The sequence below is a fragment of the Tauraco erythrolophus genome, chromosome 5 (genome assembly GCF_009769465.1).
Source record: "Tauraco erythrolophus isolate bTauEry1 chromosome 5, bTauEry1.pri, whole genome shotgun sequence".
Lineage (NCBI taxonomy): Eukaryota > Metazoa > Chordata > Aves > Musophagiformes > Musophagidae > Tauraco > Tauraco erythrolophus.
In genome coordinates, this window is record NC_141469.1 from 34,427,633 (window position 1) to 34,440,998 (window position 13,366).

The 13,366-nt window shown below is 37.0% G+C and overlaps 1 protein-coding gene across 3 annotated transcripts in view; it reads left to right on the plus strand.

Moving 5' to 3' along the window:
- Positions 1-13,366, plus strand: part of JAKMIP1 (janus kinase and microtubule interacting protein 1) — a 90,225-nt gene that overhangs the window by 19,826 nt on the left and 57,033 nt on the right. For all 3 annotated transcript variants that reach the window (XM_086612169.1, XM_086612170.1, XM_086612171.1), the window contains 4 exons: positions 6,232-6,441; positions 7,120-7,239; positions 9,549-9,695; positions 10,302-10,442. In XM_086612169.1, coding sequence (XP_086468295.1) covers positions 6,232-6,441; positions 7,120-7,239; positions 9,549-9,695; positions 10,302-10,442 — 618 coding nt within the window. The remainder of the gene's footprint in view (positions 1-6,231; positions 6,442-7,119; positions 7,240-9,548; positions 9,696-10,301; positions 10,443-13,366) is intronic.

Below are 13,366 nucleotides of genomic sequence, written 5' to 3' on the forward strand. Positions count from 1 at the left end.
ATGGGAAGAAAATACTGACTACTGGTTTGGAAAAATTACACATGAAATTAAGAACAGGTCCCATCTACCTGTGTCTATGACACTCCTCCACTGAATGGCTGGCTGCTTTTCTCCCTCTTCCCCTAAGGCTTCTAAATAAATATAAAACATTTATTTAAGTAGGTCTGGTGTAGAGGATTCTATGCATGACACAGAAATATTTTAATTCCTCTTTCCAGGCGGGCTTTCAGCTCGGGATACTGTTGTTAGGCATTATTGTCCCTTTATAACTGTAAAAGGTGTTAATTTCATTTAGTTCTATCTTGTAACTGTTTATTGGAGTAGCATCTCTTTTTTGTTTTTCCGACTAACTAGCAATCCTTCAGTCAAGATATCTCGATTTTCAGTGTCAAGCATTTGGTATAAAGATTAATTAAATTTCTTCTGGAGAAGAGCACTGTAGAGTTTTATTCCGCAGTTGGCTAGGAAATAACTTTGATAAGGACGGGCAAAGAGGAAGGTCTTACACTTGGCAATGCAGCAGCTGGCTTTTTCCACTTTGAAAACTGAGTATGTCACTGCCTTGATAGATCTAGCTTTTAATTCCCTGGGAATTTCTCTTTCAACTTTGTGAGAGGCTAAAGTTCCTCCAAAGGTCTCTGACTTTCTTTCACTGTAGCCATTGAAGTGTGGAGTAACTGGCAGGTTGATACTTTTTCCAATGGCTGGCTTGGTTCTCTTTCCTGTTTGATAAATATTATTTAAACACATCTTTCTGCTCATTTCTCTTAGCTGTTAGGTGGTGGCTAGATACCTGTTCTTAGGAAACTATAATTTTGGCACAGGCTATAAATGCTAATTCTTCGTTGAGATAAGGCAGGTAATCGCTGTGTTCAGCACCTAACATTTGACAGCACAAAACCCATTAATTAAAAAATGATACTTTAGAAAGCTGTAATTTTAACCAAGAGCTCCAGAGTTACTTATGCTATCCAAGATGATTTCTCAGTAATTTCCCTCCACAGCTGCTTACAGATGATCTTATTTTCTTTAAAATCCTCTTTTGGAGAAAATTTCTGCTACTCTTCTTCTTAAAACATATAATTGAAAATGTGTCCCAACGTTATGTCATTCCACTGCCTTCCTATACTTTTTTGTACTGAATTATACCATGCTTAATAGCATAAAGCAGAAAGTACCTTTTCTAAAATGCTTCAAAATCCATGCAAAACAGAATTTAAAAGAGTTAACATGACCCTGTTGCATTGTGTAGCTGCAAAAAGTGGGCAAATTTGTTTTAAACTGAGAATAAATTTGAAACTAAAGCAGCCACTTGGAAGGAATTTCTGGGATAACGTATTTGATTTAACATAATACCTGTGAGCCCAATGCATGGATTTGGATCTCATTGTGCTAATTAAGTTGGGAGAAAAGGTGGTCTCTACCCTTTGTATCTTAGTGAGAGGTCTGAAATGAATAGTAGTACAGGGAGGAATACACGAAAGCGGTGGTAGATCAGTGCAGTCAGCTTTCAGTTGCCACATGTTGCTTGTCCCAGCTACGTTGTGCCACAGGTGCAGAAACCTCTCACGGGCCCCTGGCGTGGCAGGTCCTGCCCCGTGCTCCCTGGACCATGAGGGGTTAAGGAGCACAGTGGAAAGGCATCTACTTGCTCAGAATCCGATCATCAGGTGAGAACTCATCCATCCAGGTTTATTAGCTTCAGCTCAATGCTGGCCTTGACATCATGCCTACATTTCTTCCAGTAGAGAAATTCCTGCATTTCTATAATGTGCTTCCTATGTCTTAGGTTCTCAGGAATTTGTTAGTTTAGAGTATCCACTTTGATGATCGGACAATAGATCGTCATCTCAGCAGTGTAGTTACTGTTAAGTATTTACAGGGTTTTTTTTTTATTGTTTCCTTTTGTATTTTAGACATCTCATGGAAGAGATAATAAGAGGAATTTGAGGAAGGTCAGTCAGATAACTAAATGGATATTTGTGGAGTGTCCCTTCAAGCAGGAATAGTGGCATGGGAGAAAATATGAAAATGCATGAGTGCGTATATGACCAGCCGGTATTGGGGAGAGGACATAGTACCCTAATATTAGATAAGGGTTGAATAGACTCCACTGAGGCTGTGAACATTTTTGAAAATGAGAGTGATTGTTGTTGTTGTTCAATATAACAAAAGGAAAAATGGCTTTAGAGAATCCAGAGATGAGAGATCTGTGGTTGAAAAGAGCATCACTAACAGCAACATTCACATTGGATGGTGGGCAGGCAGGACTGCATTAAAGGTCAGAAAGGAGAATGTTGCAATGACTACGGCACAATAAAAGAACTCAGGTAAAACTTTGCCTCTGTGTATGGATTTTAGAGCTGATAGGCAAAAAGAGTCTTTAGATGTAATCAGATTGCACCTGAGAGAGAAGAGAATTAAAAATGACAACTGTTTTATGTATGTAAGTGATGAGGAGTTTGGGGAGGGTTCCCTAGGGATGTAAAACACACATTAAAAAGCATGGAAAAGAAAGGAATGCTATGCATGGTAAAGTAAATTCTGAATGCTATCTGGTGAATGAACATCATAGTAATAGAATACAGGGGCCTTTCAACTTGAGAGGTCATGAGGGGACCACTAATTGTTATTTCACTTCATATCATAAAAGCCAATGGTGTTCAGCTTGTCTACAGTAGTCATAAATGACGATTGGAAAATATCTCAAAATGTGAGTGTGCATGTGGGTATATATATGTATATGTACACTGTGTGTGTTTGTGTATGGACATGTGTACAGGTATATGTATCATATACAAAGAGAGACCAAAACATTTATGGGAAGAGCAAACTTAGATGGAAAAGTTGACAAGCTTTTAAGCATACATCATCTTAATCTGCTGAAGGACTTCTGTACCTGAAAGCTTGTTTCTTTCCAGCTTTATCACTTGATCTAATAAAAAATATTCTTTCTCTTTTAGACCATGTGGATTCCTAGACAATCTTGGTTATGACAGTGTTGCTCCTACAATATGTATTTGATCAAAATAGCAAGCAGCAGGGAAAACAGATTAATCCGTTTTGTTTTTCATTTACCTAATGGAAAAAACTCCTCTCCCCACTAAAATGAAGACCGTAATAAGTTGACTAATTACATAAGGCTGTTTTCCTTTATGCTGCCAATACTTTTTTCTTTATGTAACCAAATGTGTCAAGAATTTGAGAAAAGAGTAGTTTTCCAGTGGTGCAGAACTGGCGCGAAGACGTCGTGTGATCTTTTTCAAGTGTTAGAATATGTAAGACTAAGCTAAGCTAAAGTCTTTTGGGAGTGTTTGACCTGTCTTCTCTAACTGTCAGGTTATGTTCGGTTTAAACCTAAAACATATCTCTCCTTTTCCCAGTCCTGTACCTCCTCTTTCTTTATCTGCCGGCCCCTTGACCTGCCATCTCTCCCACATGAATCTGAGGGATGTCGCATCCTTGTAAAATATTTCTCTTCCTTTTTTTTTTCCCCTCTCTGGAGTAATTTGTGTTCTCTGTTAAGAAAGCAGGCAGGGAAAATGAACAAGTTTGCTCTGTAGTGTGCAAGTCTGAAGAAAGATTGTAAATCTTTGGGTCAGGCACTGGGGTAAATTTAACAAAATGAGGCATTGATTGTGCTGATGCAGTTACATTGGAGAAATCAAAGGTATAACTGTCTCCTCGAGGAAAGGAGAATTATACTGTGCCCCAGGCTTCTGAAACAGAACTTAAGGTAGAGACGTTACTGTTGCAGTTCTATTTGTCTTTATCAGTTTGTAATAAGCTAGTTGCTTAGAAATTCTTCTTTCTGCTAGTTTGTGCTCATAAAAAAAGTCACCATTGCAGTGCTCTGTGTACTTGTGTGCGTGGCACGTGCATATGTTTAAATGAGTAAGAGATTCTCTTGTACCTACCTGTAACTTAAAATACAAGCCCAAAATAAAAAAGGATATGCTGCCGTTGCTATTATATTGCTATATTCAATTATTATCAATGTCTCCAATGTTTTTCTATTTGACTGAAACATGGGCTGTTTCTTTTCTCTGAAAGTTTCCCCACATGTAGATGTGGTAGAAAAAACAGTAGCAGGAGGAGCAGAGGGGAATTCTTCCTGCTTTCCTGCTTCCCCCTAACCTCCACCCCAAAGCCATGCTCTTTCATGGCATATCTTTCTAACGTGTGTGAGCTTGTGTGCTTTGATCTATGGAAGTGTGTGCAAAGGATGACGTGGGCATGATTTCTCTGCTCACACCTGTTTCAGACGATCCATTCTGCTGCAGTTCAGCAGGTAGCAGTCTGTACCGAGATTGTTGCTTTCTTTTTTTCTTCCAACTTGAACAACTATGTCATTCCATTTACCATTTAAATTGTGAGAATATGAAGAGTATGAAATGTGCTACTAGTTGAGTAACTAAAATCAAGGCTGTCTGTGTAACCTTGGTTCTTGTTAAATGTATGCCTTGCATGGCCAAATTTCTCTCTTGGTTACATAGATGTTCAGTGTGAACACCTGTGTAATTGAGAGCGAAACTTTGTCTGCAGTATTTGGTTACACGACATTTTTTCCTCCCAAGGCGTCCCTGACAGATCAGTGTTCATGACAGATAGCATTCAGTGAATGAGGCAGCTGCTTAATTTTTGTCATCGCTGTTGACTGCACAGTCCCTGTGAAACCCTGCATGTATGTTGCAAATCTTTCCATTAATAAAAACTGCATTCTTCTCCTGCAAGGCCTTTTTGACATACTTGAAACTCTCACAAATCTGAGTTACTCTTCTGGGAAGTATTATACCTGTTCACTGAATGAGGAATTGAGACCCAGTGACCTTCTCAAATCAGAAAAGAAATCCCCATCAGAACCAGTCTCCATCAGTTCCAGTTGGAATTTAAAAGTAGTGTAGACCAGCTTATTCACTTCAAATCTGGCCTTTTTATCTTTGATCATGACTTGGTTCAGCAAGGCCATCTCCTGCCACTCATGTTCTGTAGACAAACTAATTTCATGTGCTTTGTAGACTGTGAAAGGAGTAAGGCAAGAGTCCTGAAGAAGCAAATTGTGTCTAGTTGTCTAATCTGGTTTTATTAATCCTGTACAGCACTCAGACTTAATTATAAATTACTTCTAAAACTTCTTTCCTTTTTTTTTTTTTTTTGGTGTAATTTGACATAAAGGACTTCTATAGATGTAGGGCTATAATAAACAACACATGTATCATTTAACAAGTTTATAATTTTATTATTTTTTTTCGGATAAGACTATGCTAGTCTTATTTCCAAAATTCCATGGGTTTGTGCTGGCCAACAAACCAATTTAGTAAACTGAAGGAGATACAGTACAGTTCCAATAAATATATCGTTAATGGTTAACATTCTTGTTAAGAAATCTGTTTCTATAGTAACTGCTGCAGATTGTCACTTCCTCTAGCATTTGGAATAGTACCAAAGTGAATTTAACACTGATGCTGTGAGGAGCAAATCCTGTGAGAGCTGCAATAGATCACTGCTAGCAGTATGCTTTATTTGGTATTGAGATGTATGAACAACACAGTTCAGTAACCATAGATGGTGTTCATGAACTATTTCTTCTCACCCTTTATTCCAATGCTCTGTGTGCATTTGCTTTTTTTCCTTCTGTGCAAACACTAGTCCTCATTTGAATCTTATAAGAAGGGCACATAAAATACATAGATATGCTTCAGATTTCAAGTTTAAGTGTGTGTGCATGCATATGCTACTAATTTTTCAATGTGAAGAGATTCGCCACATGTCCTTTTCACTAATAAAGAGGGAGTCGATATGAGGCAAGTGTGTATGGCTGAAACTTTAAAACAAAGCCCAGGTGAGTTTTAAAGGGTATGTTTGTCTTGTCTTATACTAGCACTACGTTTCTTCTCTGAAGCATAGCGAAGAGAGATTTTTCTTTTGTTTATAGGAGTGTGTATCCTCAGATGAAGTGAATTATTTTAGTGGCCGTGTATTCTGTGTCGGTGTATGTTTATATCTATTTTGGTTTGTCTTTTGAGTTGAGGCTGCACTGAGCAAACTCATGATCAAGTGAAGTCTGAAACTTTTCTAAGGGGAGGGGAAAAGGCTTGAGAGGAGAGATATGTTCTTTTTAGCAATCCCAATCTGGCTGCTGGTGTAATTCTGAGAGAAATAGAACTTTGTTTTTGCAATGAGCACGTGGAGATGTTACAGAAACTTCCTTCTTCCTTTATGTCTTTCCAGATGGATGAGATAAAAGGCAAAGACAGAGTAATTCTAGCTCTGGAGAAAGACATCGGTGTCCAGGCAGGCCATACACAGAAACTGCTTCTTCAGAAAGAAGCTTTGGATGAACAGCTTGTCCAAGTGAAGGAGGCAGAACGATACCACAGTAGTCCTAAGAGAGAGCTTCCTGTGGGGGTCGGGGATACCACTGAACTGATGGGAAGCCCGGTAAGAAAATTGTGTTTTCTTCAAATGTGCAATGGGATAATTGCTGCCCGTGTGTTCGCATTGGTTTTGTGGTTGCTTTTGGAATACTAGAAGGACTAATTCATGGTAAACGGCCCTGCAGTGCACGGTGCTGTTTCACTAATGATTTAGAAACTCCTTGGATCTCTTGTATTTCAAAGAATGTTGAAAAATATGTGGATATTGAACTTTTAGAATTTACATTGTGAACTCCATTATTTTCTTAGCTATTTATTTTGTAACTTTAGTAATTACTTTAACCAATGGCAAATAGATGCTATACTTTTCAAAAACTGTGCCATATGATTTTAATCTGTCTGTGCACTAGATTTTTTTACTTTTAGCTGATAGTAAGAAATCCGATGAGAAGCAGCCAGCAATAGGTGAAATACTATTTATCTATCTTTTTAAAAAAAAAAATGTTAAACCTTTACATACATTTCTCAAGTAGACACTTTTCATGTAAGACGTCATGTAGCATTTTCACAGGATGTTATTGTTCAGTGTTTCAGTTAATTAAGATAAGTTTTCCAGACACTGATGTAAAGAATCTATTTTAAATGTATACAATCCACTTACTAAACTATGATATTTAATTTAAGGATAGTAAAATATTTTTCAAAAGGTAATTTTATATGTCTGTATGTTTTTGATGTAAAGGAGCCGCATTTGGATGAACGAGATGTGCGGAGATTTCAGTTAAAAATCGCTGAGCTGAATGCTGTAATAAGGAAGCTAGAAGACAGAAATACTCTTTTAGCAGATGAAAGAAATGAACTGGTAAATTAATTAGTAATAACACAGATGGTGACTGGGAGGGCGTCTTTATGGTAAAAGATTTAATGTTGGAAAGTCAGTGTAATAAATAATTTACAAATTAGTCCTGGTTGGCTTCAATCAATTGTATCTAAATATAACAGAGATTTCTACAGAAATTCACTTTGTGACCATAAAAGACATGGATGGAATCTCTCTTGTTCTAGAAAAATAAAGCTTTATAAATTTATTTTGGGGTCATTGTAATCAAATTGACTGCTAGCTTGCCTGTGGCACTGTGTAATGATGTTGTGTAAAACATGCATAGTCAATGCGCTTAAATTACTGTATTAACCTTTTTGAAATTTGACATTGGTTTTGTGGCATGCTTATACTAGCTAGGAGTTAAAAAAGCTTTCTTGTGCTGGAGATGAAAAATCTGCCATTTCTCAAGGGAAGTCTCATAAGTAGGTGAAATTATCCTAGGAGAGTGATAGTAACTTACAAAAGAAAGGATATGACAAGAATTTTAAGAATGAATATTATTAGCCTGCATTGCTACTTTATTGCTTGTACTGAGGTTAATGGCAAAACTCACATTGACTGCAATGGGAGGTGAGCTTTAACAATAAGAATTTTTACACCTGTCCTCTTATCATGTGCTACATCTAATGGCAGAAGAAAAGATTTTTTCATTCTAATTAGATTGAAATTTTCCCTCATGCAACCTGTGTATCTGATTCTAAAATAATGCTATTATGTATGGTGAGGGCAGAAGGGGAGGGCACTCTTGCCATGTGTCAGTCCTATAGATGAGTGAGGCATTGACATCTTTCCCCTTGCTTTGTCAGACTTAGCTCTTCATGTTAAGAAGGTTTTGCTTTGTGATAAAAGGACTTAATTTAGTTATGACATCTCAATGATTATTGGAAGAGCTAATTTTTGAAATTTTCTTGTCCAACATCTTGGCTGAATCTATAGTGAAGTCAATTGAACAATGCTAGACTAAAAGGGGATGAATTGAGAACATAATTGTGTCTTTTTCTTAAAAATTTTCCTCTTTAAATAACTGTATAGTTAATTGCCTTTCCATATGAAAAAAACTGACCCCTTATTAAACATTTTAAGTTTCTTGGGGTAAGAACAACATGCGTTTTAGCCTGGGTACAGTTTGCCATTTTTCCTACTTTGCCTATGTGCTGTGTGTTTTTGTGTTTTCTTTTCTTCCCCCCTCACTTTTACTGCTACAGTTGCTTTTCTCAGCTCTATAATCTCAAGAACATCTTGCCTTTTTTCAAGATTGCATTATGTAAAGACAAGATAATTCAGCCTCCTAATTCTTTCTGTGGACATAAGTCATTCAAAACGTCCTTGAAGAATGCTGAAATACTGCAACATCTATCCTTCAGTGTCCTTCTAGATGGAGGGCATGTATGACTCAGTCAAGTGCTGTTCTTGATGCTTGACTTAGAGACATAAGAAGTGTATTTTGGAAAAGATATTGAGAAGGTTTTGTCATGTTGTGAGACAATATCACATAAAACCAGTAATATCAGTAAGCTCGTATGATTAAGCACTGTGAAAAACAATTTTCTTGTGAGAATGAAACAGAAAACCAAACAGTCAGTGAAATTATCTCAGGAGAAAGATTATCTTTTTCTCATTTCCAGTTAAAACTCAGTAAATTGAAAAATCTTTTGATTGGAAAATACAGAATTTTTTTTTTTTTTTTTACAAACAACACAACTCAAGGATTAATGAAATAAAAAGAGTGAAATATTGAATACACACAAATGCAAGAAAGGACAGTAATTTGCTTCACATAATTGTCTAACATCATAAAACCACAGGAACAAAACTGAGCAGCTTGAAAATGTCAGCAGAATGCTGAGATTGAATCTGTGCCCTCTGGCTGAGTTTCTCGTTGCTCTAATTACACTTTAGGTATAGGGTTTTTTAAGTGGAGTAGGAAGAGTTTACTCCTGCTAAGGGATAGTCAAAATTACTACCCTAGAGACCTATTTGAACACAAGACGCTTATACACAATGAGATTAATTTATCAAGAAATCACTTTTGTGAATCATCGTAAGTGTTTTCCAAGAGCCAAATGCAGTGACCAGAGCTATTGTTTTTGTAGACTGTACAAAAATGCTGTTTATTGTTTGTTTGGACTCCTGTAGTTGTTAGTCCAGCAGTAGTTTATAGCAGATGTCACTTAACAAAAGAACTAAACTTTCTGAATGATGGCAGAAGGCAAGTGAAAACACACGTTTCTTCTTTCCAACAAGTATAAACTGAAGCACAGCTAACTTGGTTCCTTTGCCATTTGCAGCTGAAACGTTCTCGGGAGACAGAAAGTCAGCTGAAGCCTTTGGTGGAAAAAAATAAGAGAATGAGCAAAAAAAATGATGATATGTTACAATGTATCCAGAGAATGGAAGAGAAAATAAAAAATCTATCAAGGGAAAACGTAGAATTGGTAAGTAATCATCTCTGACATCATGTTATAAGAACACATTGCACACAGTTACTTTTGAGGCAGAAGTACTTGTGAGGCTTTGACTCTAATACAGGCAGTTCAGAGTCTTAAATTCAGCCCGTGTAACTGAATATTCATACTCTGAATTCAGAGTGGCACGTGCTTTGTGTTGTATCAATTCTTACTGATTAAGGGAAGGGATCACAGATAGATAAAATGTGTTTGGAGGCTATAAAAGTATGTGACTACAAATCAGCTTTAATGAATGCTGCTTTTATGATTAGAAGTCAGAACTGAATTTGAGTGCATATGCCAAAGGCTCTACTGTTAGATCATTGAGTTCACTTGTCTGTTAATTTTATCCTAGACTGTATTCTTTCATCTCTTTTAAAATATCTTATATGAAATATTAACACTGAGGCATACAGAATGTGTAACATTTTTTTGTTGTTGAAAGAGGCTTCATGTTGTAGTGGCGTATGCACTGATGAGTCCGAAGAGTTCTTGATTACTACATCATGCATGAGAATTTCCCTCCTGTTCCAGCAAGACACTTTAAAATGTTCTTTATGTTTATTTTTTTTAATTGTGTTTTAATTTTCATAGAAAGAGAAGTTATCTGCACAACCAGCACTGAAGAGGCACACTTCTTTGAATGATCTCAGCAGCACACGGGAGGAACAAGAAATTGAATTCCTTAGACTGCAAGTCAAAGAACAGCAGCATGTTATTGATGATCTCACAGTGGTAATGCTTATGACTGGTATACATACATGCATGCACACACACCTATAGGCAAGCTAAAGATTTGAGAGCAGCGTTTTAGCTCCAGTTGTTGTAGCGATGCAGAAATAGTTCTTTGGCTTCAAAAGGTTTTTGTTATTTCTCAAATTGTGAACAAATTTATTTGGAATGTGTAATGATCCTCTGTATTATAAAATATTTCCCTATTTTGAGCTGCTTGTGAAAAGAAGTGCATCAGTCCCTCCACCTCACTTAAAAAATTGGCTGTAAACAACTGAGGAACTTGGAGGAAAAGACACGTTTCAAAACTTAATGACTGAAACGTGTTGGATGAGCGCAAACTCATCCACTCTCTTGATCTAGAAGTTGTCCTAAAATAAAGGAACATGCAGGATGGCATTCATTTCACCTAGTTAAGCAGCTCTGAGGTGGCCACACTAGCTGTTATAAGAAATGGAGAGAAATATGCATGATTCATCCAAATGAAGGTAGCAGCATAGTTTAAGATTAGAATTTCACAGCTACTACCCCCTGACTGTGAAAACCATGCAAGATGATGTTCATGGATGTTTGCACTGTTTGATCAGACCTGTTTTGAGTTTTGTTAGAGTTGTCCAGTGCTATTTAGAGCAACGTGTGATAAACTCTTCTGGTGCTGGCAGAAATGATGAGAGACTCCTGCCCTTCTGGAGCAGTATCTGGAACTCAGGCAGGCTATTCTAGAGCATCTCAAATAGCACTACTGACTGCTAAAAAATGATAAAACAAATTTAAGATCATTCTGTCTAAATAAAAAAATAAACAATTGGATACAGCATTGCCAATAAAAACAGAAGATCAAAAAAGATAAAGCAACAAGATGTGTTACTGCTCTGTCTAGAACATTGTCTTTGTTCTTGGCTGTTCCTCTGAGATTTTGACCCAGGATTTCTTTCTGTAATCAGTGCCAAAGATTGATGTCTGCATGCATTCACCAGTGTCATAGTGTTACAAGCAGTAGGATGTTGCTCAGACACTATGATGTAGTGTCTGATTCACAGAGCAATGCTGCTTTGCCTTCCAAATACAACTATAAAGGTAGGGACTATGACACGATATAAAATCCTCAGTATATGGCAGATACAACCTCATTTATATTTCAGTGTAAAATGGGTATGAAAGGACTCTCTTTTTACTGGCTCAGCCAGTAATCTGATGAAATATATTGTATTCTGTCTTCGGTCAACTAGTATTTACTTGTGTTTAGTGTGAAAGTAAAATAAATAAATATTTTAAAATGTGGTTTCATATTTGCTTTGTTTCCTATTTAGAGATACTTTTTCATTGTCAGAAAATTATCCATCAGCTAAATTGTTAACTAGGATACTGCTTTGGTTGGCAGTACAAACTAATTGATGCTTCGCCTTCCATATGAATGCAGTGGAAATCTGCACTTCTGTTGTGCTTTTCAGCTATCTTTTTCTGTCTCAAGCCACACCTCTACAGAGTACAAATGTATCAGAATTATCAAGAATGACCCACATGTCACGCACCTGATTAATACAAAAGTCATCAGCTTACCTCCAGCTGAGTCCAGTATGATATACAGAAATAAGAATGGTAGTCTTAGGCAACAGGGTTGTCTGAATTGATTAGTGCTGTCGTTTGTAGCGTATTCAGGATTTTTACTGTCTTTTGACGCTGTTGAAACCATATAAACTTGAGTTCTCCCACGACAGTGGTTTTCTGGTCAGTTCTTAAAAGGGAAGCTGACAAGATAGACTCAGAAGATTGCAAAAGATGCTAGTGATTCAGCAAATGGTGTTTTTTAATTGGCATTATGATTGTTCTACTAGCCTTGTGTATTATTAAGACAGTAAATTAAGCAGTCTTCTTACAAACAAGATTAGAAACAGGAAGGACTGGGGGATTTTCAGTGTTTGTTCATTCTGCACTGAAGTGAGAGGAAAAGAAAGACAGAGTGAGAAGACTAGCCAGTTTCTCCAACTGTTTGGACACTTGCTTGGGATGCAGGACACCTGGGTTAAGGCAGGGACTGTGCCTTAACCACTTACCTGAGGAGGGAGCATTATTCTTCAACACTCTAAAATTCAACTTTGTATTTTCAACTTGAGATTAATATATTAATTATTCTGCAACTTGAAATACCTACTCCGTTCTACCTTGACAGTCATGACTTTTCCTTATTCTGAAAACCACGTTTTAAACGTGCTATATAATTCATTGTGCTTTTCTGAATTATTTTGTATTTTCCAAAACTTTGTTCCTGGAACAATGTGCTGATAAAGATGAATATTTTTATTGTGATTTCTGCTGGGAGCTTCCTATTTTTCCAGTTTCTGAACTGAGTATAAAACAAATAACTGAATAGAATAATGCCATGCAGTTAGCAATAACTGCTAGAGGAGAATTTGGAACTGCTATCATGCTTTTAAAAACAGAGGTGTTGCAAACAAAGATGCAGAGCTAAGGAAAGAATCAGGAAAAAAGCAAGGAGAGGGATCACCTGCTTCCTGTGTGGTTTTTTTGCTTGTCCTCTTCTTTGCATTTTTTACCTTTACTTTCTCCCCTTTTCCTTTGGAATTCAAGGCAGTATTCTTGATCTTGAATGTTCATAAACCCTGCATTTTTCCATTTATAACCTCCTCATATTGTGAAGTAGTTGATTTTGATCTTGTTCCAAGGTCACAGTAGAAAAAAGGCACTAAGTTGACGCAGACTAAGTGAGAGTGCCTTTGGATTTGAGACTTTTGCCCTACAAGGATGAGTCATGTGTAACACTGTATCTGCATATGCATGGTTGTATGTCAGAGTATGCCTGATATAATGACTTGTAGTTACTAAGGCTGGACTCATTTTTGGCTACGGATCGGCTTCTTCAGGATGGTTGTACGTTGAGTGAGAACGTGAATTCTGTTTCCATAGTG